At 39.3% G+C, this 27687-nt stretch overlaps 1 protein-coding gene across 1 annotated transcript in view; it reads left to right on the forward strand.

The window, feature by feature from the left end:
* The window catches only part of LOC117058548 (vomeronasal type-2 receptor 26-like), a 92334-nt gene extending 66575 nt beyond the window's left edge, over positions 1-25759 (forward strand). Inside the window, exons 3-4 of the mRNA XM_033169776.1 lie at positions 24252-24378; positions 24858-25759. Of these exons, the coding sequence (XP_033025667.1) occupies positions 24252-24378; positions 24858-25759 (1029 nt within the window). The remainder of the gene's footprint in view (positions 1-24251; positions 24379-24857) is intronic.
* The last annotated feature ends 1928 nt before the right edge of the window (positions 25760-27687 follow it).

Here is a 27687-nt window from a genome sequence, read left to right on the forward strand (position 1 = left end):
GAGCCTCAGTGACAGCCTTATTGGCAATGGAAGAATGTAAATTATGAAAAATCCATATACCTTCCCCCCATTCATAGCTCCTACCTGTGGGATTTTGTATAGACCTATAGCGTCAGCAATAAAGAAGGAGGTAACAGAGCTAAGGCCCCCAATGATGGCCATGAGGCTTTTTTGAGTGTCACATATATAGTTGGGGACAAATCTGTGTGATTTGAAAAGTAGGTCCAGAGTAGTCCGATAGGTCATCATTGCATCGTAATAACTATCATAGATATGGAATCCAAGGGTGAGATTTGGCAAGATCTTTGGATTCTTGTTGATTTCTCTTACAGCAAATGCCAAGGCCAGGGTATGTTGATAGAATTTTGTCACCATGCTGCAAAAAAAGTTATATTTTCAAATTTTCAAGTGGAAATTGGGGGTTTCTTCACTGACTCTGCCATTGTAAGTCTCAGAATGCAAGTGTTTAAGTGGCTTACTTCCACTAACTTGATTTAAATTAGGTTGTTTTTTTTAAAGGACACTGTCAAAGAAACAGTGAGGTATATACTGCAAACTGCCTGGACATGAAGGAGAGATTGAGCTGTGATAGAAGTTTGAAAAGGAGAGCGATTTAAATGAGACTCTAACATCATTGAAAGCAATCCTGGGGACCAACAGCAGTGCACATCTTCAGCTTTCTATAATATACAGGAGTTAACAAAAAGAACAGTCTCTGTTGAGGAGACAGTCGAAAAATTGGATTATTCCATATTAAGTCAGCATATGCCAAAGCAAATAAAGGATATTGTTTGGTACAGTTTACATTAAGAGGTATAAATGATAGAATTTTACAAACTCACTTCACAAACAACCTACACCTTGAAGGACACAGGATTATAATTCTGAGAGAAATTCCATGAAGGATTTTAAAGTAAAAGAAGGATTATATATGTCCGGCAACTGCTCTCAAAAATAAAGGATTGGTCTGTTAATCAGTCACTGTCAATGTATATAATGTTATAGAATCTCCATACATGTGATTTTTTGAGTTTATTTAAATGCTGAAAATAACTTTCTCTCTCCACTTAAATTATGTAGCATACATAATCACACTTCAGCAAATCACCTTCAACCCATTCCTAGAATCAAGAGATGTGCCCAGCAGTGCTCAAGAATGCCCCCAGCTCTGAACACGAATTCCAAGGGCCCAGCTTTGATTGAATATACACATTTAAAACCTGCAATTATTTCTCTTTATGTCTGCTTAAAACCCAATGTGAGAATAATTGAATGAATGAATGAATGAATGAATACAATTCTGGTGGAAATATCCAGAAGGAATATCATTTACTTACAGAGTCAAGAGGCATTGGAGTACTGAATTGCTTAAAGCACAAGAATCCTGAAGAAAGTACAAAAATGAGCTTGACACAGCTGCCCTGGAAGCATTGGACAATGAATTGGAAAATTTGGTTGCCTTGGATATAAAATCTGACAAGGTTGACCATTGTCTCTGTTATTGTTAATATTGGTGTTAAAAGTTTAGAAATATAGGGAAAGTGATAAGATACAAGGTATCAAAGTGGGACAGCAAACCTATAAATTAAAGCATTTTCAGATGATGTAGTTAGTTTTTGTTTGTAGAATACCCCTTGGTGAATCTCTCCTTGTCCATTCCTCTGTTGCTTTACAGAACAGAAAGATTTTTAGTATGAGAGAATGAAATTCTGTTTAATGTCTGTCAGTTTAGAAGACTCAGACAGTGATTGAGAATGAGAAGCTCTCATGGGTGGCCTTATTGGCCCTACTCAGCCAGAAAAAGTCACCAAAGCAGTTTATATATATCAGTGGTCAAAACTCACTACTTGAAGACTTAAAATCAGTAAGACATGACGTGAAAGAAATGGAGATTTGAAGGGATATGTGGGGAGACACTTACTATGGAAGTTTGAACATATTCAGTGAAGGCTGTTCGCTAAAGAAAACTTCATCAAATACATAAAAGATCTGAGAAGAAATCCCACCGATGATGAGGTCACCTGGCTGGTACCACTCATGGGGAACAGGAACAGGATAACTGGTGGGACACCTGGTAGTATTTGCTTTGTACACACCAGCCACTTGCAGAAACAGCAACAGAAATAGATCAAGCATCCTTGCAGTGCAGCTTATTTCCTCTTCCCACAAGCCTCTTAAGAAGTGGCTACTGGAAAGTCTCATGAGTTTTGATTAATTGAACAAATTATAATAAATTGGATAATTGCATGGAGAGATAATAACATTTCCAGAGTTTTAACTCAAAGTGACACTTAACAACAACAACAACCTGACTCCATGTTACCTCTGCTCCTGAGTGGCCCACAAAGTGGCAATTGGCACGAAATCTTCTGTGGTAAGTGAACATCAGCAAAAAAATAAAGAGTGAAGCAAAGCAACAAATCTTGCAACAAAGACCACTTATGAAACTAGAGTTTAATGAAAGGACTGTGAAACCAACATTTCACTACACATTAAATCTGTAGCAACACCCTCCTCCAAACACACACACGCACACGCACACACACACACAATTCACCAATCAATTGCTTTCCCAGGCTTTCTTTCTTTTTTCTTAACACCCCCCCTTTTTATGTTACATTATTGCCATACACCTCAAACATTTTCCATATATATAATACTGGGATTAAACAAACCCCTCAGACTTGTCCCCGTCCCACACTGGTTTCCATATTTTACCCTCTTTTCTTGCATATAATTATAATTATCCATTCTATTTCATCTCCTCATTTACTAATCTAATTTATTTTACTTCATAAATGTTATATCAATCCTGATAATGTTTCTGAATAGCTACAGTGGTTTTCCCACTCTTGTTTAAATTTTCCCATTCTTGTTTAATTTTTTTATCATCTTGATGTCTGATCTTCACGGTCATCTTTGCCATTTCAGCATAATCCATCATTTTGGAAATCCACTCTTATTTTGTTGGGACCTTCTCTTCCTTCCACATGCTTTCCCAGGCTTTCAAGCCCTTCTCATAGTGTTTCATTTGCACTGGTAGCCTCCAGAATGAATTGCCCCTGCAATGCACATTTTGTGGGGCTGCCCCTGAGGCTGGCTTTCGCAGCTAGTGCAAAATGCAGTGGCTCAGTTGCTGACTGGGGCAGAATTTCACCATCATGTTATGGCACTGTTGGTGAAAGAACTGAGCTGCCTGCTTGGGATCAGAATACTTAAAAGATGCTCTTCCCAAAGTGAACAACTGAATTTAAGGATACAATTTGTGTGTCCAGGCGGAGTCCCCCGAACCCCGGGCAGCCACTGAGGGAAATAACGACACGTGACAACATTCTATCAGATTAAATTGGCCACAACTTTATTAATATTCAGATGTAGGGAGACCTTGGTTGAGGCATTGGGCATTTATCCTTCCCAGTAGTAATATCAGGGTTATCCAGCATGTGTGGGGAGTGGGCTAACTCTGGAGAAATATGTTCAAGCAGATAACCCCCCCCCCCGTTAGTCGCCGCTCTTCCCAAGTGAACAACTGAATTTAAGGATGCAATTTCCCTCATATTCAGTGTCCCAATATCCCTCTAGAAGCTTAATGTGAAGAAGGGACTATCGCAGGCACTTCCACCCGGTACAGCCACCCCCGGACGTTTCACGGTCTATGAGTGCTGCACCAACGACAAACGGTCCCCAGGTGCAACCCACCAGACTGTTAGCTGGAACCTGCTTGCTTCATTTACCACAGACGAGGATAATGTGAACAAAGAAGTTGTTTATTGTGTACAAAAGCTTGTGGTTGCTGATAAATAAAAGGTGTTCAATAAGCTTATAACGATGGTCCTATACCGGCCTATTACCTCTAAATGATACTGGCCTATTACCTCTAACAGTCAACTAAATAACAATAGCAACACATTTCACAATCTGTTTATCCTCTCTGCTAACTTCCACCAATGCTACACCTCAGAGTCTTAAACTCCCAGCTCTCACTCCTGACTCACGCTCTGCTCAACTAACTCAACTGCTCGACTCCCTCAACTCCTGAACTCCACCAACTCTCCTCACTGACCACAGGGAGGGGTGTTTTATACCCAGGATGAGCCCGCCCCTAAGGGTTCTAACTGTCACAAAATTTAACCCCTACCTGGCTTTGGGCTAGTTCTCCACAGGGACTAGTCTTGAAAGTGTATTGAGCAGAAGGATGTGAATGTCCACGGGAAGGTGGGAATGGTCCCTTGATGTGCCCCATGTTGTGTTTTGAACGGAGATGGTTCAATGTTTCCATGACACAAATCTTCAGATTACAGAGATATGTCAAATGGTTTTCATCAATTTCCTCTCAAAAATTGCCACAGAGATCAGAAGAAAGAGCCTTCATGTCTCTTCTGCAACCACCTCTCATTTTCAAAATAATGTAGCAACCATAGTTTTACCAATTTGCTCCTCCATTTTCACTCAGCCCATGGAAAGCAGTTTTTAACATTTATAATGCAATGATGATAGAAGAGTACAATTATTTTCATTATTGATGAAGAAAAATATTTCTGGACCCCTACAAATATAATCATGGAAAAAATGTGGCATTTCATGAGATGAAAAGCAGAAAAATTCATATTTTACGGAGAAATGTAGAACTGAGTTTCTAATAGCAGTGCAGCACCCCATAAGATTACCACGAAGCTTGAAGATCTTGAAATGCAAAACTTTCATCCCCCTCAATTGCTCTGTGCTTTGATGTGGACTAGTAAATGGGATGCAAAGCATGTGCCACAACATAGACAGCCTTGTAGATCTTCTATCTGTGGCCAGTCAATGAGCAGTACAAACTGAGGTCCAGGAAGGCTTTCCAGCCTCTGCTCTCTAGTACACACTTTATTGTTCTGCAATATATGACACAATAAAAACCAAACATGTTTCATACAAATTACTAAAGAAAATACTGCAAAGAGGGCGGAGGAGTAACAGGAACGCAAAAAAAGAAGAAATCGGAAAAATAAGGATAAAGAAAAATTAATATCTATATAGCTTACATTACCTTTCTATGTTGATCAGCGATTGACATGCTAAGAAAGGAGTCTTATTGGCTCTCATCTAGTAAAGCCTCCTCCTTTCTCAGCCTCCCACCCTGAGAAATAATACACAATAAATTTATGGCAGGATCCACAGAAGAGGACAAGCCATAGAATAATGGAAACATACAATGCAGGTTTCTCAACTGAATATTGCCCAGGCAATATTATATTAATCACAGATATTTAATTAAAGTCATCTACTAGTCTCTCCAGAAAGTTTCTGGTGCTCTTCCCATTTCCCCTCTGCTGCTGTACCAATTATCTGCATCACATAACTGTCACTAGAAGAAATATTTTACTTCTAACTTGTTGTTCAGTCGTTCAGTCGTGTCCAACTCTTCGTGACCCCATGGACTTCTAACTTAGGTACTCAAGATACCTAAGTTACCTAAGATTTGCTTCACAAGTCAACAATTTCCATTAATTCCTATGGGGATATTTCTAATGTGTTCTCAGCCTCAAAATTTTGACATCCCAAAGGGTGAAATGCCCAGGAAAACCATCTGAAGCCTTGTAAAAGGCAAACAAGGAAGAAAGCTCTGCTATTTGTTTACAGTAGTAAACACAGGTCCAACTGTTTGGGTATCTGAATCTATGGCGTATACAACAAGGTTTGGGTACTAATTACCCATGTTAGAATAAGAGAATTTTTGTTTGGATACTGGGAAGTGTGTGTATAAAATAAAATTAAACAAATAGCAAAAAGTAATTAGGCTTCTTGGGGAGAGGGAGGGAGGGAGGGAGAGAGTGAGTTTGGTTTTCAACTCTTACGTATCACATATTTAATATTTACCAGTGTTCGTGGGGGGGATTGTTTAATTCTTTTTTTCTTATAAGATGTTCCCTGTTGTTCAGTTGTGGCCTCAGAATAATGATGTAGCATTTAGGGGCAAAGATGCAGCCCAATAACCCAGCACTGGAAGCCAAGATGGAGAAGATCTCCACAGCCACCATGTATTTTCCACTTGTGCTCAGGTAGGCTGGAAAAAAAGACAGCCAAACACTGCAAAAGAGCAACATGCTGAATGTAATAAACTTGGCTTCATTGAAACTGTCAGGTAACTTGCGGGCTGCAAATGCAGCAATGAAGCTGGCAATGGCCAACAGGCCCATGTAGCCCAGGACACAGTAGAACATGGTCACTGAGCCTTCATTACATTGCACAATGATTTCTTCTGTTAAAGAGTGCATGTCCAGATCAAGGAATGGAGGACATGTCATCAACCACACAGTACAGATAGTTGATTGAATAAGAGAACAGGGAATCACAACAGAGTAGGCCAGTCTTTTCCCTACCCACTTCCTAATGCTGGATCCTGGCTTGGTGGCCATGAAGGCTAGAACTACAGTGATAGTTTTGGCCAACACACAAGAAACGGCTACAGAGAAGATGATGCCAAATGTTGGTTGCCGGAGGAGACAGGAGACTTTGCTAGGTTCACCCAGGAATAACAATGAAGAGAGGAAGCAGAGCAGGAGAGAGACAAGGAGAGAGTAGGTGAGGTCCCGGTTGTTGGCTTTGACTATGGGAGTGTCTCTGTACTTAATGAATATTCCTAGCACCAAAGCTGTGATGAGGAAGAAAGAAAGGGCAACTGATGCTAAACTGATCCCTAAAGGTTCTTCAAAGGAAAGGAAGGTCGTCATTTTCTCAATGCAGGCAGTTTTGTTCTTGTTTGGATACTGAGCTTTTGGGCATCTGAAGCAGTCATTCATATCTGAAAAATAAACAGGGTCAGCTTTCAATAATGATTGAACAGTACTTTGTCTTCTATCGGACTGTTTCACTGACATGAAATTAAACCTATTGGATCTATGTGTTTTCGTGTTCAGATATAAATGTTTTGATCTCACTTATTCTGAAAGCTATTATACTGATTAACTTCTTACTTTTCAATAGTATTTTGCCTTCTAATTTATTTCCTCTTTCAGATAAGAACATCAGAGCCTGCTGGATCAGGCCAATGACCCATCTCATCTAGATTCACAGTGGCCAACCACATATGTATGGGAAGCCTGCAAGCAGGACCTGAGTGAAACTCAACCCTCACACTTCCCAGCAACTCGTATTTGGAAGCATACAGTTTCTGTCCATGGAGGCACAGCAAAGCCATCGGAGATCATAGCCATTAATATTGTCCATGAGTTTGTCTAATCACCCTTTGAAGCCTTCAAAATCTGCTCCCATCATTGCCTCTCGAGGAAACAAATTCCACATATTATTCTGAATAATTATCCAACACTCAGTATCCTCTGATGTCTCTGAGATCTAGTGTTATGTTTACCCTATTTTCCCATGCATTGAACAATTTTATGCATTTTGTATCATGTTGCTCCTTACTCGTTTTTGCACTAAAATAACCCCCTCAAATGCTACCGTCTAGCCTTGCATTTTTCCTTGTAGTAAGAACAATATGAGCACTGCCTGACTTACCCTCCTGGTTTGAAATTTCCCCTTCTGAACATGGAGCACAGCCATAGCAGCAAAACTTTTCCCCTTCTTTCTTTTTCTTATGATTGCCAGGGTGGCAGTGGTCATTACACAGAGAAAGGGGAATCACCTATCCATAGCAGAAAAGTCTTTTAGGAGATCGGAGAAACTGATTGTTTATTTGACTTCTAATAATGAACTTCACTACACAGCAAACAAAGAACTGCATTATGCAGCTGAGTTAACTATGGGTCACATTATTTGGGATCCCCTCCAAACCTATTACGAACTTTGCAATCAAAACCCCTCACATTCCGATGTGTTCCAAAATACGGTAGTGTCTGACTTCCCCAACATGATTCTATAATGGTCACCCCAATTCCAGTATTGTTCAATTCACTCCAAACCTGTGGCAAAATTTTGTATTAGTGGATTGGGGGTGACTTGTAGGGCCCTAGCTTTGGCAGGTCAGCCACACAGTTTGAGGGCTCAAGGAAATGTTACGTTTGTTCTGCAAAATGCTGCAAAACAGTTGAAAAACGGTTCACCAGGACTTCATTTTAACCCTGCTTGGAGATGCAAAGGATTGAACCTGGGACCTTTCGCAAGCTTTATGTGTTCTATAACTGAGTTATTGTCTCCATACATTATAAAAAGAATGGGCGCCTATGTAGAAATTTCATTTATATACTCCAAAGCTTTGTTTTATATATATGGAAGATATAGTTATACAAAAATGTAATGGTCTTTTCTCCTGGTATCAATTTTGAATGTGCCAGGCAGCCACATTCTTCCTTGGCCGTATCAGATGGAAACAACAGTTTTAAACAAAATGGAATTTCCAACATCTAAATAACATGTCATAAGAACAGTGAGTAACAGAAGGATTCCAAGGATGCAGACCTGATTAAAACCTTTGTGCCATACAAGCAAATCTTCCTGAATGACAAATGATTCTCCTTCAAGAGCATCAGGATCAACTTGTCCAACTTTCATTTGATGGAAGGACTTGTTTGGGAATGTGATCATATTTGTGATGTCAAATCCACCTCTCATTTCCCTTTTATCATTAAAGGACACTGTTTCTCCTGCTGAGTTGTTAAATACAATGTCTTGCAGAAAATAGTGGAGCTGATTCAATGAGAAAAAGCAAAAATAAGGTGTGTGTGTAAAATGCAGACCAGTTCTAAACAATGAGCTATTTTCATATAGCAAATGGAAAAGTCATAACACAGCAATAGATGGCAAAAATTCTGTACATGGTAAATATACAGGAAAGGAGGACACTCACAAAATGTAATCACTTGATATCTGGCCTTGGAGTAATTGGCTCACTGAAATAATATTTTGTTTGCAAAATAATAATAATAATAATAATAATAATAATAATACCCCGTCCACCTGTCTGTGTTTCCCCAGCCACTCTGGGCAGCGTCCAGCAAAATATTGAAATACAATTTTATTATATTAAAATATTAAAATATGTGTTACCTGCCATGGTTGCAGATCTTGAAGTTCAAACCTTTTGCCTACTGCTCTGTGCTTGGATCTATATGAACAAATAGTGTGCAACGTATGAGCCACAACAAAGACAGCATTGTAGATATTGTAGCTGTGGCCAGTCATGCCCATTTCAAACAGAAACCCGGGAAGACACTCTAACTTCTCCTTCCCTGTACATGTTTCAATACCTTGCACGTGCAGTTCTGGAAATGTACAGTCAAATGCTTGCTCCCAGAAGTCCTTGAGAAAACCATCTGCTGGGTTCCAGTAAGGTTTTATGATATGTAGAAATTCATGGAACTTGAGAAGCTCTTTTGAGTGAATGGTGAAGGAAATGGCACCTTGAAAGAGCTCAAGACCCCAAGCCTGTTGATAACTCAATAATACAAAATCGATTTGTGTTGTCATGATCCACACTTTTCTAAATGATGTGCTTTCTTTATTTTCAGGATCTCTTAGAAACATAACACATCTCAACCAGGTCAATGTCTGAGAATCTCCATAGATAATGGATGCATTGACTTTATCATTTGTGAGTCCCACATAATAACTTTCGAGTTTGTCATAAAGTTCAATGAACCTATCGGGATGAGCTGCTTTTTCCATTCTTTGTGTGAAGGCTGAACAGATCCCATGCTGGTAGAACAAGTGCTCCATAGTCTGCAAGAATTTTTCTCCTCCATTGTCATCTGTAACAAAGAGTCCAACCCATGTCCATCCAAAATGGTGAAGCAAATTGATGATTGCCATATTCTGATGAGCTTCATTGGGCACCATGCGGTAAAAGGAAAGCAAGTGATCTATATCACTCTCCTCTTGTGGAAATGAGCCATATGCAAGCTAACAGGAAAAGAACAGACATTATAAAGATAAGTATAAACAATTACTTTTAGCATTTGGCTGTTCATTCAAGAAATGTTTCTTCACACAATTGGTAGTATTCCAGATTGTTAAATTGAAGGATGCTTCTAGTTTCAGGATACTTCCAGTTTCTAGAGTTGTGCTGATACTTATGTATTGAAGACCTGTGGTTTGCATGTTTAAGGTGCTGTGTGTGTGTGTGTGTGGTGGTTGTTTTGTGGATGCCAAGGTACATGCTGGCTCCCTGCGGTCTCTTCAAAGGAGAATGATTTGTCATGATCTATCAATGGGACAATAGAGTGCATGACAGGAGACTTGACTAAAAGTGGACTATTTTCAAGGCAGGGGAACGATCATCATCTATTTCAGAACTACATTGGCTGGAGGATACATATAACTACTGTCATCTGAGTCAGATGATGAGTAACATACAGAACCTCTCTAGCCCTGCAGATGCTCAATAGTGCAAAAATAAATTAGGACCCTTAAATCGGTTATCCAGGCTCTCCAAAGAGGCAAAGTCAATGGTCAGCTTTGTAAGTCTTCAGTTCAACCCGGCTCCTTGCAGAGACAACTTCTCTTGCAGTTGATGTTTGTCACAGGGTGGTGGTGTTGGAAGTGTCCAAGGTGCTGAATGCTCTCTGCTTGACTCAGACTTTCACTGGTGTAGCAATCTCTACTGGTAAGAAGTAATCTACGTTTCTGATAGACTTCCAGCTTGTAATGCTTCAGCATCCATCATATTCACTTTCTGAATCTCAATACCATTTTAACAATAGTTAGAGAAGAGTGTGATTTGTGGGACAAAAATTCATGTCCCTACTCTTAAAACCTACCTGCGGAATCTTGTATAGGCTTAAGGTATCAGCAATGTGGAATGAGGTATCAGAGCTAAGTCCTCCGATTATGGCTATGAGGTTTTTCTGTGAGTCACATTTGTAGTTTGGAGCAAATCTATGCATTTTAAAGAGCAGGTCCAGAGTGGTACGATAGGTCATCCTTGCATCATAATAGCTGTCATAGATGTGGAAGCCCAGTGTGACATTGGGCAATATGTTGGGATTCTCATTTATCACTTTTACAGCAAATGCCAAGGCCAGGGTGTGCTGGTAGAATTTGGTTATCATGCTGCAAATGAGGTTAGTTTAAAATTTCATAGGAGAAATCTACAATGCAGGAAGTAGACAAAACAAATTGTCTTGTCTGTCTCAAACTGATACATATTGAACTACAACCTAGTTATATTTTATGGTGGCTCTAAAATAATAAATTTCAAACACTTTCGCTTAAATAAAATGAATTGCTCATCATGCCACTTCTATATTACTTTGACCATCTTTTAGTTAGTCCTTGTGTGATCTTTAATATTCATTCCCCGCCCCCTAAAAAAAAGACTACAATAATGTGCACCTATTTCTCTTTGTACTCAAACTGGCCATGAAGGTGACAGTTCTATGCATCTAGCCCAGGAAAGCAACAATATTTATTTGAATTAGTTACAGTTACTACCATCCTTATACAAGACAAGGCAGTTTCTGGTATTCATTTATTGGATTGAGGAACTATTCCAACAGATTCCATATGAAAAATGTTTATGTCCTTGCGGAGATGGCAATACTGAATCAGTGGCGCATGCACTCCTGGCTTGCACTCTTTACAAAGGCCTGAGGAATGACACCATCACTCCTCTTTTATTGTCTATTCCAGTCTGCCCAACCCCTGCCACAGTGTCTTTTCACCTGGCAGATCAAGAGGAGCAGATGACAGCAAAGGTTGCAATGTTTTTAACAGGGGCAATAAGAATAAGGTCCACCATTTGACTGCTGATTCAGGACTCTAAACTGTGCTTTATATAATTGACTTTTTATTTTGTTCTGTCTATACCACAATGTTATTTTGTTGCTATGGCCGATGGCTGATGCAAATAAAGTTTCATTCGTTCATTCATTTCTACTCAAATGCACGTCCAAATGAGTTTAATCGGAGAAGATTGCAGACTTGGTTTAGGTGCAATCATTCACTTTTAATATACCAGAAGTCACCTCTTAGGTGGCTATGTAAGACAGACATAGAAAAATGGGGTGACATTCTTTCTCTTAATCACAATTTTAAGGTTCTTCAGCTTCCCATCACCACTATCAAATATATTCAATTCTAAACTTCATAGAAGAATAAACTAGCTCCCCCAGACTTAGCTTCACTTCTCTATCACTATACCATGGTCAGAAATGCATACAGAGCATATTGCTCTATATTTCACTAATTTAATGGCTGAGTTGTTAAACCACAAAACCTCCACAGGGTTCAATGATTTTTACAGCTTGCATTTGCAGTTCAAGGAAGATGGAAAAGACAAATGTTTTTCAATACAAGTTCATGTCATGAAAGCATTTTAATTCAAACAAAAAAAATGGAATTTGGGGTATTAAAAAAGGTAAAGGTAAAAGTATTAGAATGGGTATTAGAATGAAGGGAACATTCATATTAGTACATGCAAATAATTGCAAGCAGCATGCTCTAAGAGCATTTTTTTGATGATTTATTATTTATACCTCATGCTATCTACAGCAAAGCTCATACCTTTTTGTCACTCGTGGCTTGGGAAAGGAATAAATCTCCCATCAACTTGCTGCTGCTACAGTCAGTTTAACAGACTCCCAACACACACTACATTTTGTCAAAAATTTCTAGATTTCTCTGTTTCACTTATCAGCCAGTGCCAGGTGTGACTTCATAAATGAATGAAATATATTGAAACAGGTTTATTATATCTCACAAAGCAATTTTCAGACCTTGAAGTCTCACAAAGCAGACTGAAGAAGTGTGCATGCACACGAAAGCAAATACCAAGAACAAACTCAGTTGGTCTCTAAGGTGCTACTGGAAAGAATTTCCTATTTTGTTTCAACTAAAGCAGACTCAAACAGTTTCTGATTCATGGCATTGGTTCTAGGAAGATTAGACACTTTCAGATTATGTGCCCCAAGAACATGCAATGCAAAGCAGTAACCCTTCCATCCCCCTCTTGCTAGTGCTTGTTGGTGCAATTAAAACAAAGCATACAAAGTCTCCCTCCCTTTCTCCACACTGCTTTTCAGAATAGAAAGTATCATTTTTCTCACAGAGAGCAAAGCCATTATTTATTGCCAGTCAGCTTAGTAGAATACGCAATACTAAACATATACATATACATTGATCAAACAATGAAGGGGGAGGGAGAGTCTCTTACTGTGGATCATCATCAAGAAGATTATGTGAAGGGTTTTCCTCGAATAAATTTTCAGAGAAGGAATAATAGAATTGAGAAGCAATCCCACCGATTATTAGGCCACCTGACTGGTACCATTCATGTGGAACAGGAAATGTATCAGTCTCAGGGCACCTCATGGCTGCTTTGCACAAAACAGGAGGCAACAGAAAAAGCAAAGTGTATGACCACAGCATCCTTTTAAATAAACTTCTCTGCAATCCTGGATGCTCTTTGCCTATCAGTACCTTCAGAATGACTTTAGCAAACTAGATTGCATGATACCTGGCTCTGTGAATAGAGCACAACAAGAGAGATCGGCACACCTTATTTAAAAATCAAAGCAGTATAAACACATGCTTTGAGTGCTAAGTGAGATTTCAACACTCTGATTTCAAGGCAGACCAATAATCTGACAAAAATTCAAAATGGGAGAAAGAAAATTGGGAGCTGTGGCTGCCTCTTGATACTACTCCTATCTCCTCATGGTACAGAGGTTCATTATTATAACCCCTTTCATGGATGTTTATTGAGTTTTCTAATGCCTCTGGTGTTCTGACCAGGTGCAAAAATTATGGTGATTTGGATAATTATATAGTGACTTAATAACTTTTTAAATGTTTTAGTTCTAATGAGGGGTTGTTATTGTTGTTGCATCATTTTGAGTTCTGTGTTTATTCTCAAATCTGCCTGTGTGCCTTTGTGGCACAAAAAGTGGCAATTAGCTTGAAGTGTTCCATGGTAAGTGAAGACCAGCAGGAAAGGCAAAGTGAATCCATTTTCTTTTGTGACTCAAAGCAGCAAATGTTGAAAGGTCACTGCCCAATTCCAATTTTACCACATGACCTGACAGCTATTATCTCTCTCCACAATAAATTTGTGGCAAAGCAACAGATGCATCATCCACAAGAGGAAAATTATACTATTGCAACAGCAAACATGAAATAAAGGTGTGTGACACAAGTGAAGTCAGAGTGTTTATGTAAATTGTTTAAATTATCTTCAATTTGATTACAGGTAGGTAGCCATGTTGGTCTGCCGTAGTCAAAACAAAATAATAAATAAATAAATTCCTTCCAGTAGCACCTTAGAGATCAACTAAGTTTGTTCTTGGTATCTTGGTAATACCAAGAACAAACTTAGTTGGTCTCTAAGGTGCTACTGGAAGGTTTTTTTATTGTTTGTTTTGTTTCAATTTGATTTTGTTGGAATTTAGCTGCTAACCACTCAGTCAAGTTACACACTGCCACCTAGACAGGGTTTGATTTACCCCACCTATTTCCATCTGTTCCACACCTAAGGGGGCAGGGAGGCCTTGCTGGCCCACCCCATCATGGGGCCCCACATGTTAGCTTGAAATGTGATCTTTATGCAGTCAACAGGTTGCAGAACCCAGAAGAAAAGAATTGGGTCTCACCTTTCACTTTAAATGTGTCTCAGACTGCTTACAGCCCCCTATACTATGCTGACCCTGCCCAATTCCATTTCTTCTATATATATTTTTTGTTAGACAATATCCACCACAAACGAGGTTGTGATGTCACGTTAGAAATGAATGCAAGCAGCCATTTTAAGCAGCCATTTTAATTCATTAGGGACCCCTGACCATTAGGTCCAGTCGTATCCGACTCTAGTGTTGCGGCGCTCATCTTGTGTTACTGGCCAAGGGAGCCGGCATACAGCTTCTGGGTCATGTGGCCAGCATGACAAAGCCACTTCTGGCGAACCAGAGCAGCGCGTGGAAACACGGTTTACCTTCCTGCTGGAGCGGTACCTATTTATCTACTTGCACTTTGATGTGTTTTCGAACTGCTAGGTGGGCAGGAGCCGGGACCGAGCAACAGGAGCTCACCCCATCATGGGGATTAGAACTGCCGACCTTCCGATCAGCAAGCCCTAGGCTCTGTGATTTAACCCACAGTGCCACCCGTGTCCCATTATTTTAATTCATTAAAAGCTGCTAAATACAAATAGAAAAGGGGAAAGAAGAATCCAAACTGTGCGGCTGAGTAGTGAGTGTGTGGCCAGCTATTTGCCCTCTTTTTCAGCAACCAGTCACCCACACCACCTGAAATTGGGTGGAATTGTTTTTTAAAAAATTTATTACTTTATTATAATTATTTTATTTTATTGAATGATTCCCTGGTTAACTGAAACAGACCTGTTTCTCCTTCTAGCTCCGTAGTTCCTTCTCCTGAGTTGGCAGCAACGATCCAGGGCCTCAGACAGGGTCCCACCTAACCTTACCTGTGGGTGCCTGGGATTGAACCTGGGGCCTTCTGCATGCAGAGCAGATGTTCTACCACTGAATAATGGCCTTGCAGTGGTGGGGGGTGTAGCATACCAAAGAATTGGGTCTGTCTGGAGTTCTCAAGGCAAAAATGGCCCTGAGCTACAGGCTTTCCCATCCCCTTTGCATTTGACTGTATATCCAAATCTTCATGGGCCAATGGGAAATAATAAAGTGTGTTCTGGAGAGAAGAGGCTGGAAAGCCTTCCTGGACCTCAGTTTGAACTTCTTGCGACTGGCCACAGATGGAAGATCTACAAGGCGATCTATGTTATGAAACATTCTTTGCATCCCATTTACAATTGCCACAGAGCAATTGAGGGGGATGAATGTTTTGGATTTCAAGATCTGCAAACTTCGTGGTAATCTCATAGGGTGCTGCACTGCAATCAGAAACTCAGCTCTACATTTCTCCGTTAAATCTGAATTTTTCCACTTTTCATCTCATGAAATGCCACGTTTTTTCCCCTATGATTCTTTTGGGAGGGATTTCCAGAAATTTTTGCACCTCAGTCATGAAAATCATTGTACTCTTCTATCATTCCATTATAAAGTTTAAAGTCTCCTTTCTAAGAGCTGAATAAAAATGAAGGAGGAAATTGTTTAAACTATGGTTGTACATTATATTGAAAATAAGATAAGGTTGCAGAAGAGACATGAAGGCTGTTCCTTCCAGTCTCTGTGGCAATTGTTGAGAGGAGATTGGTGAAAACCATTTGACAGATGTCTCTAATCTGAAAGTTTCTGTCATGGAAACAGTAAACCATCTCCCTTCAAAACAAAGCCTGGGAATCAAGGGGCCATTCCCACCTTCCCACGGACATTGACATCCTTCTGCTCAATACACTTTCAAGACTAGTCCCTTTTTCCCATTAAGCTTCTAGAGGGATATTTGGACACAGAATATGAAGAAAATTGTATCCTTAAATTCAGTTGTTCTTTTTGGGAAGAGCATCTTTTAAGTATTCTGATCCCAAGCAGACAGTTCAGTTCTTTCACCAACAGTGCCATAACATGATGGTGAAATTCTGCCCCAGTCAGCAACTGAGCCACTGCATTTTGCACTAGCTGCAAAAGCCAGCCTCAGGGGCAGCCCCACAAAATGTGCATTGCAGGGGCAATTCATTCTGGAGGCTACCAGTGTAAATGAAACACTATGAGAAGGGCTTGAAAGCCTGGAAAAGCATGTGGAAGGAAGAGAAGGTCCCAACAAAATAAGAGTGGATTTCCAAAATGATGGATTATGCTGAAATGGCAAAGATGACCGTGAAGATCATACATCAAGATGATAAAAAATTTAAACAAGAATGGGAAAAATTAAACAAGAATGGGAAAACTACTGTAGCTATTCAGAAACGTTATCAAGATTGATATAACATTTATGAAGTAAAATAAATTAGATTAGTAAATGAGGAGATGAAATAGAATGGATAATTGTAATTATATGCAAGAAAAGAGGGTAAAATATGGAAACCAGGGTGGGACGGGGACAAGTCTGAGGGGTTTGATTAATCCCAGTATTATATATATGGAAAATGTTTGAAGTGTATGGCAATAATGTTAACATAAAAGGGGGGGTGTTAAGAAAAAAGAAAGAAAGCCTGGGAAAGCAATTGATTGGTGAATTTTCTGTGTGTGTGTGTGTGTGTGTGTGTGTGTGTGTTTGGAGGAGGGTGTTGCTACAGAATGTTGGTTTCCTTGTGCTTTCATTAAACTAGAGTTTCATAAGTGGTCTTTGTTGCAAGATTTGTTGCTTTGCTTCACTCTTATTTTTTTTGCTGATGTTCATTTACCACAGAAGATTTCATGCCAATTGCCACTTTGTGGGCCACTCAGGAGCAGAGGTAACATGGAGTCGGGTTGTTTTTTGTTTTTTTTAAGTGTCACTTTGAGTTAAAACTCTGGAAATGTTATTATCTCTCCATGCAATTATCCAATTTATTATAATTTGTTCAATTAATCAAAACTCATGAGACTTTCCAGTAGCCACTTCTTAAGAGGCTTGTGGGAAGAGGAAATAAGCTGCACTGCAAGGATGCTTGATCTATTTCTGTTGCTGTTTCTGCAAGTGGCTGGTGTGTACAAAGCAAATACTACCAGGTGTCCCACCAGTTATCCTGTTCCTGTTCCCCATGAGTGGTACCAGCCAGGTGACCTCATCATCGGTGGGATTTCTTCTCAGATCTTTTATGTATTTGATGAAGTTTTCTTCAGTGAACAGCCTTCACTGAATATGTTCAAACTTCCATAGTAAGTGTCTCCCCACATATCTCTTCAAATTCCAATTTCTTTCACGTCATGTCTTACTGATTTTCACTCTTCAAGTAGTGAGTTTTGACTACTGATGTATATAAACTGCTTTGGTGACTTTTTCTGGCTGAATAGGGCCAATAGGGCCACCCATGAGCGCTTCTCATTCTCAATCACTGTCTGAGTCTTCTAAACTGACAGACATTAAACAGACTTGCATTCTCTCATACTAAAAATCTTTCTGTTCTGTAAAGCAACAGAGGACTGGACAAGGAGACATTGACCAAGGGGTATTCTACAAACAAAAACTACCTACATCATCTGAAAATGCTTTAATTTATAGGTTTGCTGTCCCACTTTGATACCTTGTATTTCATCACTTTCCCTTATATCTCTTATATCTCTACACTTTTAACACCAATATTAACAATAACAGAGACAGTAGCCAATCTTGCAAGGCAACCAAATTTTACCGTTCCTCACCCGATGCTTCTAGTGCAGCGGTGTCAAGCTCTTTTTTGTACTTTATTCACAATTCTTGCACTTTAACAATTCAGAATACCAATGCCTCTTGACTCTGTAGGTAAATGAGATTCCTTCTGGATATTCCCATCAGATGTCAGACTTGAGGAATCTTGTCCCTCCCCCCCTCATGACACCAAGAGGCAGGGAGGAAAAAAGAAAGTCATTCCATATGATTTATTCCATCATCATGGTCACACACAAAGAATTCCAGTCATTCTCTATAATGGAGTTGCTCGGACTGAGCTCCTCCCCCCTTTCCCTCTAGAAACAACACCTGCTTCTATGGTGTCTGTCCATGGACAAGTTTCTATGTTCTCTCTGAAAGGGATCAGTGACTGTCCAGAGTTGTATCTGCTCTGTCTACCCTTCCTCCTCTTCTAACTCTGCATACCTCTGCTGAGCTGCAATCCGTCTCCCAGCCCTGCTATAATTCGAGACTGCCTTCTTCCTCTCTGGCAGCTACATTCCTCCTCCTCTTCAGTCCAGTCCCTAACACCAGAATTGTATTCCTCATTCATTCATTCATTCCCACAAAAGGTTTTAAGCAGAGCTTAAAATCTCTGAACTAGTGTTCAGAGCTGGGGGCATTTTTGAGCACTGCTGGGCACATCTCTTGATTCTAGGAAAGGGTTGAAGGTGATTTGCTGAAGTGTGATTATGTATTGTGCATAATTTAAGTGGAGAGAAAAAGTTATTTTTGCTTTTAAATAAACTCAAAAAAATCACACGTGTGGAGATTCTATAACGTTATATATATATATTGACATTGACTGATTAATAGACCAATCCTTTATTTTTGACACCACTTGCCAGACATTTATAATCCTTCTTTTTCTTTAAAATCCTTCATGGAATTTTTTTTCAGAATTGTAATCCTGTGTCCTTGAATGTGTAGGTTGTTTTTGAAGTGAGTTTGTAAAATTCTCTCGTCTATAGCTGTTAACGTAAACTGTACCAATCAATCTCCTTTATTTGATTTGGCATATGCTGACTGTCAATAAGGACCTCAAGTTTTCTCCATCTCTCTTTAAAAAAATAATAATAATATTTTCCTCCTTAAACAATATTTTCAACAATACAATAACAAACACAAAGACATTCTGCTCTGCCGAGCGTGTGACTTTCCTCCTTCGCTTCAGCCAGTTCTTCACTTTCAAGTCCCATCTCACATTTTAGCTCTTTAATTTCTATTGTTCACATTGTAGGGTTTATTTCAATCCTTCCAGTGTCTTCAAATTTTTGCAATCATTATTCAAATATATAGTAAATTTACCCCAATCCCTTTGAAATTTTTGATCGTCCTGATCTCGAATCCTGCAAGCCAGTTCTGCAAAATCCATCATCCTCGCCTGCCACTCCACAATCGCTGGTAACTCCTGTAACTTCCACTCCATTAAAGTTCTTGCTGCTACTGTGGGGAAAGTATATCTGAACATCTTTTTTAATTCATCATAGATGATGATGAAGAAGAATAAGAGTTTGGATTTGATATCCCGCTTTATCACTACCCGAAGGAGTCTCAAAGCGGCTAACATTCTCCTTTCCCTTCCTCCCCCACAACAAACACTCTGTGAGGTGAGTGGGGCTGAGAGACTGAAAAGAAGTGTGACTAGCCCAAGGTCACCCAGCAGCTGCATGTGGAGGAGTGGAGACGCGAACCTGGTTCCTCAGATAACGAGTCTACCGCTCTTAACCACTACACTACACTGGCTCTTCCCAAAACATTCCCAAAACATTTCTACTTTGTCATACGTCCACCTCATATGTTAAAAATCTCTGTCTGATTCTTTACATTTCCAGCATGTTTTATCTCTCATTCTATACATTTTAACTAGCTTTACTGGTGTTAGATACCATATGTACATCATCTTCATTACATTTTCTTTTAATGCCATACAAGCTGTAAATTTCAAATTTTCATTCCACAGTTTTGTCCAGGTATCAAACTCAGTATTATGCCCAAAATCTATTGCCTTTTAACATCAAAGTTTCCTCCATCTCAAGAAATTTGGTCACTTCTTGTACTTATCTTGATGTAAGTTTTCTTCATCTTGTTCATGCATCTCCCAAATTTTTCACACTTCAGTACCATAATATCTGCCTGTACATCATCCAGGTTTTTCTTAACTTGGGGATTCTTCTCACCCCATTTTTTGACTGTCTCCTCAACAGAGACTGTTCTTTTTCTTAGCTCCTGTATATTTATAGAAAGCTGAGGAAGTGCACTGCTGTTGGTCCCCAGGATCATTTTTAATGATGCCAAAGTTTCATTTAAATTGCTCTCCTTGTCAACTTCTATCACAGCTGAAGCACTCCTTCCTGTCTGGGCAGTTTGCAGTATATACCTCACTGTTTCTGTGACAGTGTACTTTCTTTTCTTTTTTAAAAATCTAATTTAAATCAAGTTAGTGGAAGTCAGCCACTTACAAGTATGCATTCTGAGACTTACAATGGCAGAATCAGTGAAGATGTCTGTCTGCATCTTGCCACTCCACCTGCCCATAACTGAGTCCTCTGAATCTATCCAGGAAAAGGAATGGTGATTCCAACATACTTGGGTGATCTCAAGCCGTCTCCGATACCATCAGTGTTTAAAAGGGCGTATTGGCCACCTGGGACAAAGCTGCAGAGTGCATTTCTGGCTAACCCAGAAACCCACAATTTCCACTTGAAATTTTGAAAATATAACTTTATTTGCAGCATGGTGACAAAATTCTATCAGCATACCCTGGCCTTGGCATTTGCTGTAGAAGAAATCAACAAGAATCAAAAGATCTTGCCAAATCTCACCCTTGGATTCCACATCTATGATAGTTATTATGATGCAAGGATGACCTACCGGACTACTCTGGACCTACTTTTCAAATCACGTAGATTTGTCCCCAACTATATATGTGACAATCAAAAAATGCTCATAGCCATCATTGGGGGCCTTAGCTCTGTTACCTCCTTCTATATGGCCAACACCATAGTCCTCTACAAGATTCCACAGGTAGGAGCTATGGATGGAGGGAAGGTATATGGATTTTCATAATTTACATTCTTCCATTGCCAACAAGGCTGTCACTGAGGCTCCCTAGGAAGAAGACTTAAACATCAATATAGCAGCCAGATTACTGGCTGGGATTCCATTTAGAATATTAGTTTTAATAGTAGTAGCAGCAGTAATAATACTAATAATAATAATAATAGAGCTTCACTGTGGTGATATCCTTACAAGTCCTTGGATGGAACTGTCCTCAAACCGTATCTTTGGTGAATGAACAGGCTCAAAAGGAAGGTTTATCCTGACCTAAAACTTTCATGTCTTTATAATTCCGTTTAGCTCACATATGGATCTTTCCCCCCTGAGGAGAGTGATGCAGATCAATTCCTTTCCTTTTACCACCTGGTACCCAATGACAGCCATCAGTATATTGGGATCATCAACTTACTGAAGCATTTTGGATGGACATGGGTTGGACTTTTTGTTGCAGATGGTGACGGTGGAGAAAAATTCCTGCAGACCCTGGAACCATTGCTTTCCGAGCATGGAATCTGTTCAGCCTTCAACCAAAAAATACCACAAGTAGCCCATTTAGATAAGCTGAGTGAAACTGCGGATGTGCTCTTGGATATCTATTTCTCTTTAACAGATGATAAAGTCAGTGCGTGTATACTCTTTGGAGAATCTTTGACCATTATATGGATGAGAGGTATTATATTTCTACAAGATTTTGAAAATAAGGAAGGTCCATCATTTAAGAAGGTATGGATCATAACAACCCAAATTGATTTCATAGTAAAGGATCTCGAACTTTTTCAATGTGCGATTTCCTTCACAATTCACTCAAAAGAGGTTCTAAAATTTAATGGATTTCTTCAGAATCTAAAGCCTGATAAAACAGAAGGAGATGGTTTTCTCAAGGAGTTCTGGGAGGAAGCATTTGACTGTACATTCCCAAACTCCAGTGTGCCAATGGAAGGCAATGAACCATGTACTGGGGAAGAGAGGCTGGAGAGCCTTCCTGCACCTCAGTTTGAGATGGGCATGACTGGCCACAGCTACAGTATATACAATGCTGTCTATGTTGTGGCTCATGCTTTGCATGCCATGTACTCAAGTAGATTGAAGCAGAAAGCGATGGTCTGGGATAAGAGATTTGAACTTCAAGACCAACTGTCTTTGCAGGTAATGTGTTTGTAAAAAAATCCAATGGATTGAAATAAGAGCTAATTTTCCACACATAGGGAGAAAAAGAGTTGAAGAAGAGTTTGGATTTGATATCCCACTTTATCACTACCCGAAGAAGTCTCAAAGCGGCTAACATTCTCCTTTCCTTTGTCTTATTGAAATTTAATTTAAAGTCTGTGTATGTTTTCTAAAACTTTTGGTAGAGTATCTTTAAGATCTTGCACTGTAATTACAAGTTCATCCTAAAAAGCTTTTAATTTGTATGCTTTTTTCCTACCATTATTCCTCTGATTCTTTTATACAATCTTATCTTCCTCATCAAGGCCTCTAATACTAAAATGAATAATAATGGTGAGAGGGGACATCCTTACATTGTCCCCTTTGTTATTTTGGACTTTTCTGTTATAACCTTATTAACAATCAACATGGCCTGTTGTTCAGAGTGAATTGCATCTAGTCCTCTCCCAAATAATTCCCCAAGATTCATTTTTTCTATCATTTTTTTCATAAACACCCATGAAACATTGTCAAAGGCCTTTTCAGCATCTATAAACATTAAGGTCTCTTGTTTCTCATTTCTTACTTCCAGATATTCAATAATGTCTATTATATTGCTTATTTTATTCTTCATTTGGTGACCTGGCAGAAACACAGCCTGGTCATATTGAGTTATTTCTGCTAAAATGCTTTTCAATGGATTGGCTAAATATCTTATAATCATTATATATTAAGGAATCTGGTCTATAATTTTTAACTGACAACAAATCCATGTCTTGCTTTGGGATTAAGGTAATATAGGCCTCCTTCCAAGTATCTGGTAATTTGCCCAACTTTACTTCTGTTAATGGTTGTACCAGAAAGTCCATTGTTTTTATTATTATTTTGAGAGTCCATCAGGCCCTGGTGTCTTACCAGTCTTAGCTTGTTTATTTGCTTCTTGCACCTCAATTGTTATTAGCATGTTTAATAGAATCATTTTCTCTTTAGAAATTTGTGGAATTTTATTTTCTAGACATTCTTGTATCTTCTCTCCCCCCCCCACCTGCTTGATATAATTCTTCATAGTATTTTTAAAATTGTTTCCTTATGTCTTTCAAAATATCCACTATTTTACCCTTTACACTCAATTTGTTTATCACATTCAAGGCCTCTTTTTTCCTCAGTTGCCAACTGACAAGTTTACCTGCTTTGTTTCCATATTGAATTTTTCTTTCTCTTTTTTAAACTTCCATTTTATTTCTTGATTAACTATCATTGAATACAGTGATTGCAACATTTTATTGCTTGCTTTATAGAACTTTCCCCCGTTTTTTTAAAAAAACAATTGTTTTACATTTCTAATCAGTTCACGTAAATTCTCCCTCTCAATTAGCTCCACTCTTATCTTCCTGTCATTACATTCAACAACTCTGTCGGAGAAACTGTGAGCTTCAATGGGAAAAAGCAAATGGGAGGTTTATTTGGCATCATGAACATAGTTACATTCCCAAACAAGTCCTTCCTTCGAGTGAAAGTTGGACAGGTGGATGACAATGCTCTTGAATCAAGAAAAATCATCATTCATGAGGACATGATAACATGGCACAAGGGTTTTAACCAGGTATGGGTCCAGGGGTATAACTGTGGGCCCTGCTCTCTCTCGCTCTCTATTCGATTGAACAGAATCCAAAGCACAAAAGGTTTAATAAACAAATCCCCCAGGTTTAATCCTCTGCATTTCCAAGTAGGAATTGTAAATATCACTGGCCTGTAATAATAAAGAGCCAGATAAATCAATAATTAGGATCCTAAAATTATATTTAAAGTTCCTGGGATGAGTTGATTTCAAGTTCATAAGAAAAAATAAACAAATAAATTAAATAATATGTGATTTTTTAAAAAAAATATTTCTTGGTTATGGGTAGGTGCTGCCTGTTTCTGTGTGTAACAGCTGCTGCTCCCCTGGTCATCAGAAGAAAAGGAAGGAAGGAGAAAAATTTTGCTGCTATGATTGTGCTCCATGTCCAGAAGGGAAGATTTCAGACCAGAATGGTTTGTGACAAAGAATTCATTTTTATTTTGATAAGAGAACTGCTCTGGGGCCTAAGATATACTTATTAATGTCTGGTTGCATGCTGATTGGAATGTTTCTTTGTTGGCTTGCATTATATGTCAAAGGATATTTAGAAAAAATGAAGGAGCCTCATGCAATACATTCTACATTGATTTGAGTTTAAGCACTAAAAGAGTAAAAACAATTCAAGTCAGTAAGAGCACACAGAGGGATTTGCAACTTGTTTACACAGTTAAAATAGGGGTTTATATCCCATAGACTTTCAAGGAATAACGCTCAAAATGAAGGTTCTGACCTGCTTAATTTCTACCTGTCATACATCTCTTAAAGGGACATTAATTTTGCTGGGACTTTCAAGGAATAACACTCAAAATACTGTATCGGAACTGCTGAGTGTCTAGGAGGCAGAGGAAGTATACGAATTACATTTCAAATTTGACCTGTTTCTGTTTTTCAGATATGGATGACTGTTTCAAATGCCCAGAAGACCAATATCCAAACAGCAACAAAACTGGATGCATCTCCAAAACGATCACATTTCTTTCTTATGAAGAACCCTTAGGAATCAGCTTAGCATCAATTGCTCTGTCTTTTTCCACACTCACAATTTTAGTGTTTTTAGTTTTTGTGAAGCACAGAGATACCCCAATTGTCAAAGCCAACAACCGAGATCTCACCTACACTCTCCTCATCTCTCTACTGCTCTGCTTTCAATCTTCTTTGCTATTCCTTGGCAAACCAGGGGATATGGCTTGCTTTCTCAGACAGCCTTCTTTTGGCATCATCTTCTCCATGGCTGTTTCTTGTGTGCTGGCCAAAACCATTACTGTAGTTGTCGCTTTCATGGCCACCAAGCCAGGGTCCAGCCTGAGGAAGTGGGTGGGGAAAAGACTGGCCAACACCATTGTCCTTTCCTGCTCCCTCATTCAGGCAAGTCTTTGCACTCTCTGGTTGGCAACTTCTCCCCCATTCCCAGATTTAGACATGCACTCACTAATGGAAGAAATCACTGTGCAATGTAATGAAGGGTCCGTGACCCTGTTTTCCTGTGTTTTGGGCTACTTGGGTCTCCTGGCTTCCCTCAGCTTCCTGTCAGCATTCCTGGCCCGCAAATTACCTGGCAGTTTCAATGAAGCCAAGTTCATTACCTTCAGCATGTTGCTCTTCTGCAGTGTTTGGCTCTCCTTTGTCCCAACCTACCTAAGCACCAAAGGGAAGTACATGGTGATGGTGGAGATCTTCTCCATCTTGGCCTCCAGTGCTGGGTTACTCGGCTGTATCTTTGCCCCTAAATGCTACATTATCATTTTCAGGCCTGAGCTCAACAACAAAGAACAACTAATAAGGAGAAAGAATTAAAGTCTCACTTTGTTTTGCTGCCATTATATCATAAATGAAGGGTTTGGTTCATTTATACTATTGATACACATTCATTTAAAATGATTTGCATGTCTCTTCACACAGTTTCTGTTGGTTCTTCAAATCCTATTTAATCCCCTCACCTCATATATCTCTCAGTAAGTGCCACCAGTCCCTTGAAAGATGGAGGGTATTTAAATGAGCTAATCAGAGAAGAGTGGGTGTTTCCTATGAAGTGAAAGTACGTTAAAGTGTAAAGAAAGCTTCCATTTGCTTACCATAGCCTAATAAAAACAGTAAGTAAAACAATATCTATAGAAAATGGTGAAAAGGAAAAAAACAAAAACAAAGGAAGGAGAGGAAAGCTGAGCTCCATAGCAGGTCAACAGAGAAGCAGTGCCTGGCAAGAGTTTTCTAAACAGGAATGTGTTCTGATCAATTGCTGTATTGAGTCAAGCTACAGATTACATAGAAATGATTCCCTCTGTTTCCTTGCTCTCTTTGGTTTATTGAGACATTTTTTTGATCTGACAAAACATTCTACACCCAAATTACAGATTCACAAGACAAGTCATACTAGAGGAATCCTTGCTCAAAGGAAGAAGAAATACTTGTACTGCTACAAACTTGTACTGCAATTTATTACTGTGAAAATGGTAGAAAATGGCAAAAAGATACATGCACATTGTTTCTTTATGCCTCTGTAGAATGAGTGAATGGGAGCTTGTTGAGCTCCACCTGGTTGCCCTGCATTTGACTGCCCTCTGCCCTCTTTAAGGGAAACATTTATCTATCTCACGTCAAATGTTGCATGAGGAGTACAGCTCACCCCTTTCAATTTCATCACATTAAAGTTTGGAGTTTTGATTCCCATATTCATGGTTCAGCCTTTAATTCCCATATTCAATTCCCATATTCCTAGTTCAGCATTCTGAGTTTTGATGGCCTGGTTTAAATGAGCTCCTGGCATGGATGCTTCTTTAAGTACAAAGGAATATAAACTTATATCTATACCAGAAAACAGGCCATGAATTCCAACTGTTTGATTTCCTGATCTGCAAGTTGCCAAAGTGTGATATGGAAGCCATAAGGTTAAACGATAATAAACCATCAACTCAGTGATGAAGGGATTCCCACAGATAAATTGAGGTATTAGCTACAAGGGATAAATTACTTGTAATACACATAAGAACTTAAACACAGGAACTTCCCTTATACCATGATTTAGTTTGGAGCAGGAGATATAATGTCTCCTTCCTCTGCCTCCTTCCTGGTGGTATCTTTACTTAGGATGTTTCCCCTAAATGAATCATCCCCACGACTCAGATAAATTTAGGATTTGTTTTGGATGAGTATGTTTATGTCACGGGCACTTCAGCCCTGCACAGCACCTCCGGACGTTTCACGGTCTATGAGTGCTGTACCCACGACAAACAGTCCCCAGCTGCAACCCACCAGACTGCTAACTGGAATCTGCTTGCTTTATTTATCACAGATGAGGATTATGTGAATAAAGAAGTTGTTTATTGTGTACAAAGGCTTGGGGTTTCTGATAAATAAACAGTATCCAAGAAACTTATAAAGAAGGTCCTATACCGGCCTATTAACGCTAGATGATACCGGCCTATTCCCTCTAACAGTCAACTAATTAACAATAACAACACATTTCACAACAACTGTTTTTCCTCTCTGCTAACTTCCACCAATGCTACACCTCAGACTCTTAGACCTAGCTCTCACTCCTGACTTTCTCTCCGACTAACCGCCTCCCACACAACTTATTTTTCTTCTTCTTCCAACTGACCACAGGGAGGGGTTTTTTTATACCTGGGCTGAGCCCGCCCCTTTGGGTTCTAACTGGCACAAAATTTAACCCTTACATTGCTTAGTCCTGGCTTTGTGCTAGTTCTCCACAGTTGTGGGTTCAT

The sequence above is a fragment of the Lacerta agilis genome, chromosome 14, assembly GCF_009819535.1.
Source record: "Lacerta agilis isolate rLacAgi1 chromosome 14, rLacAgi1.pri, whole genome shotgun sequence".
NCBI classification, from domain to species: Eukaryota; Metazoa; Chordata; class Lepidosauria; order Squamata; family Lacertidae; genus Lacerta; species Lacerta agilis.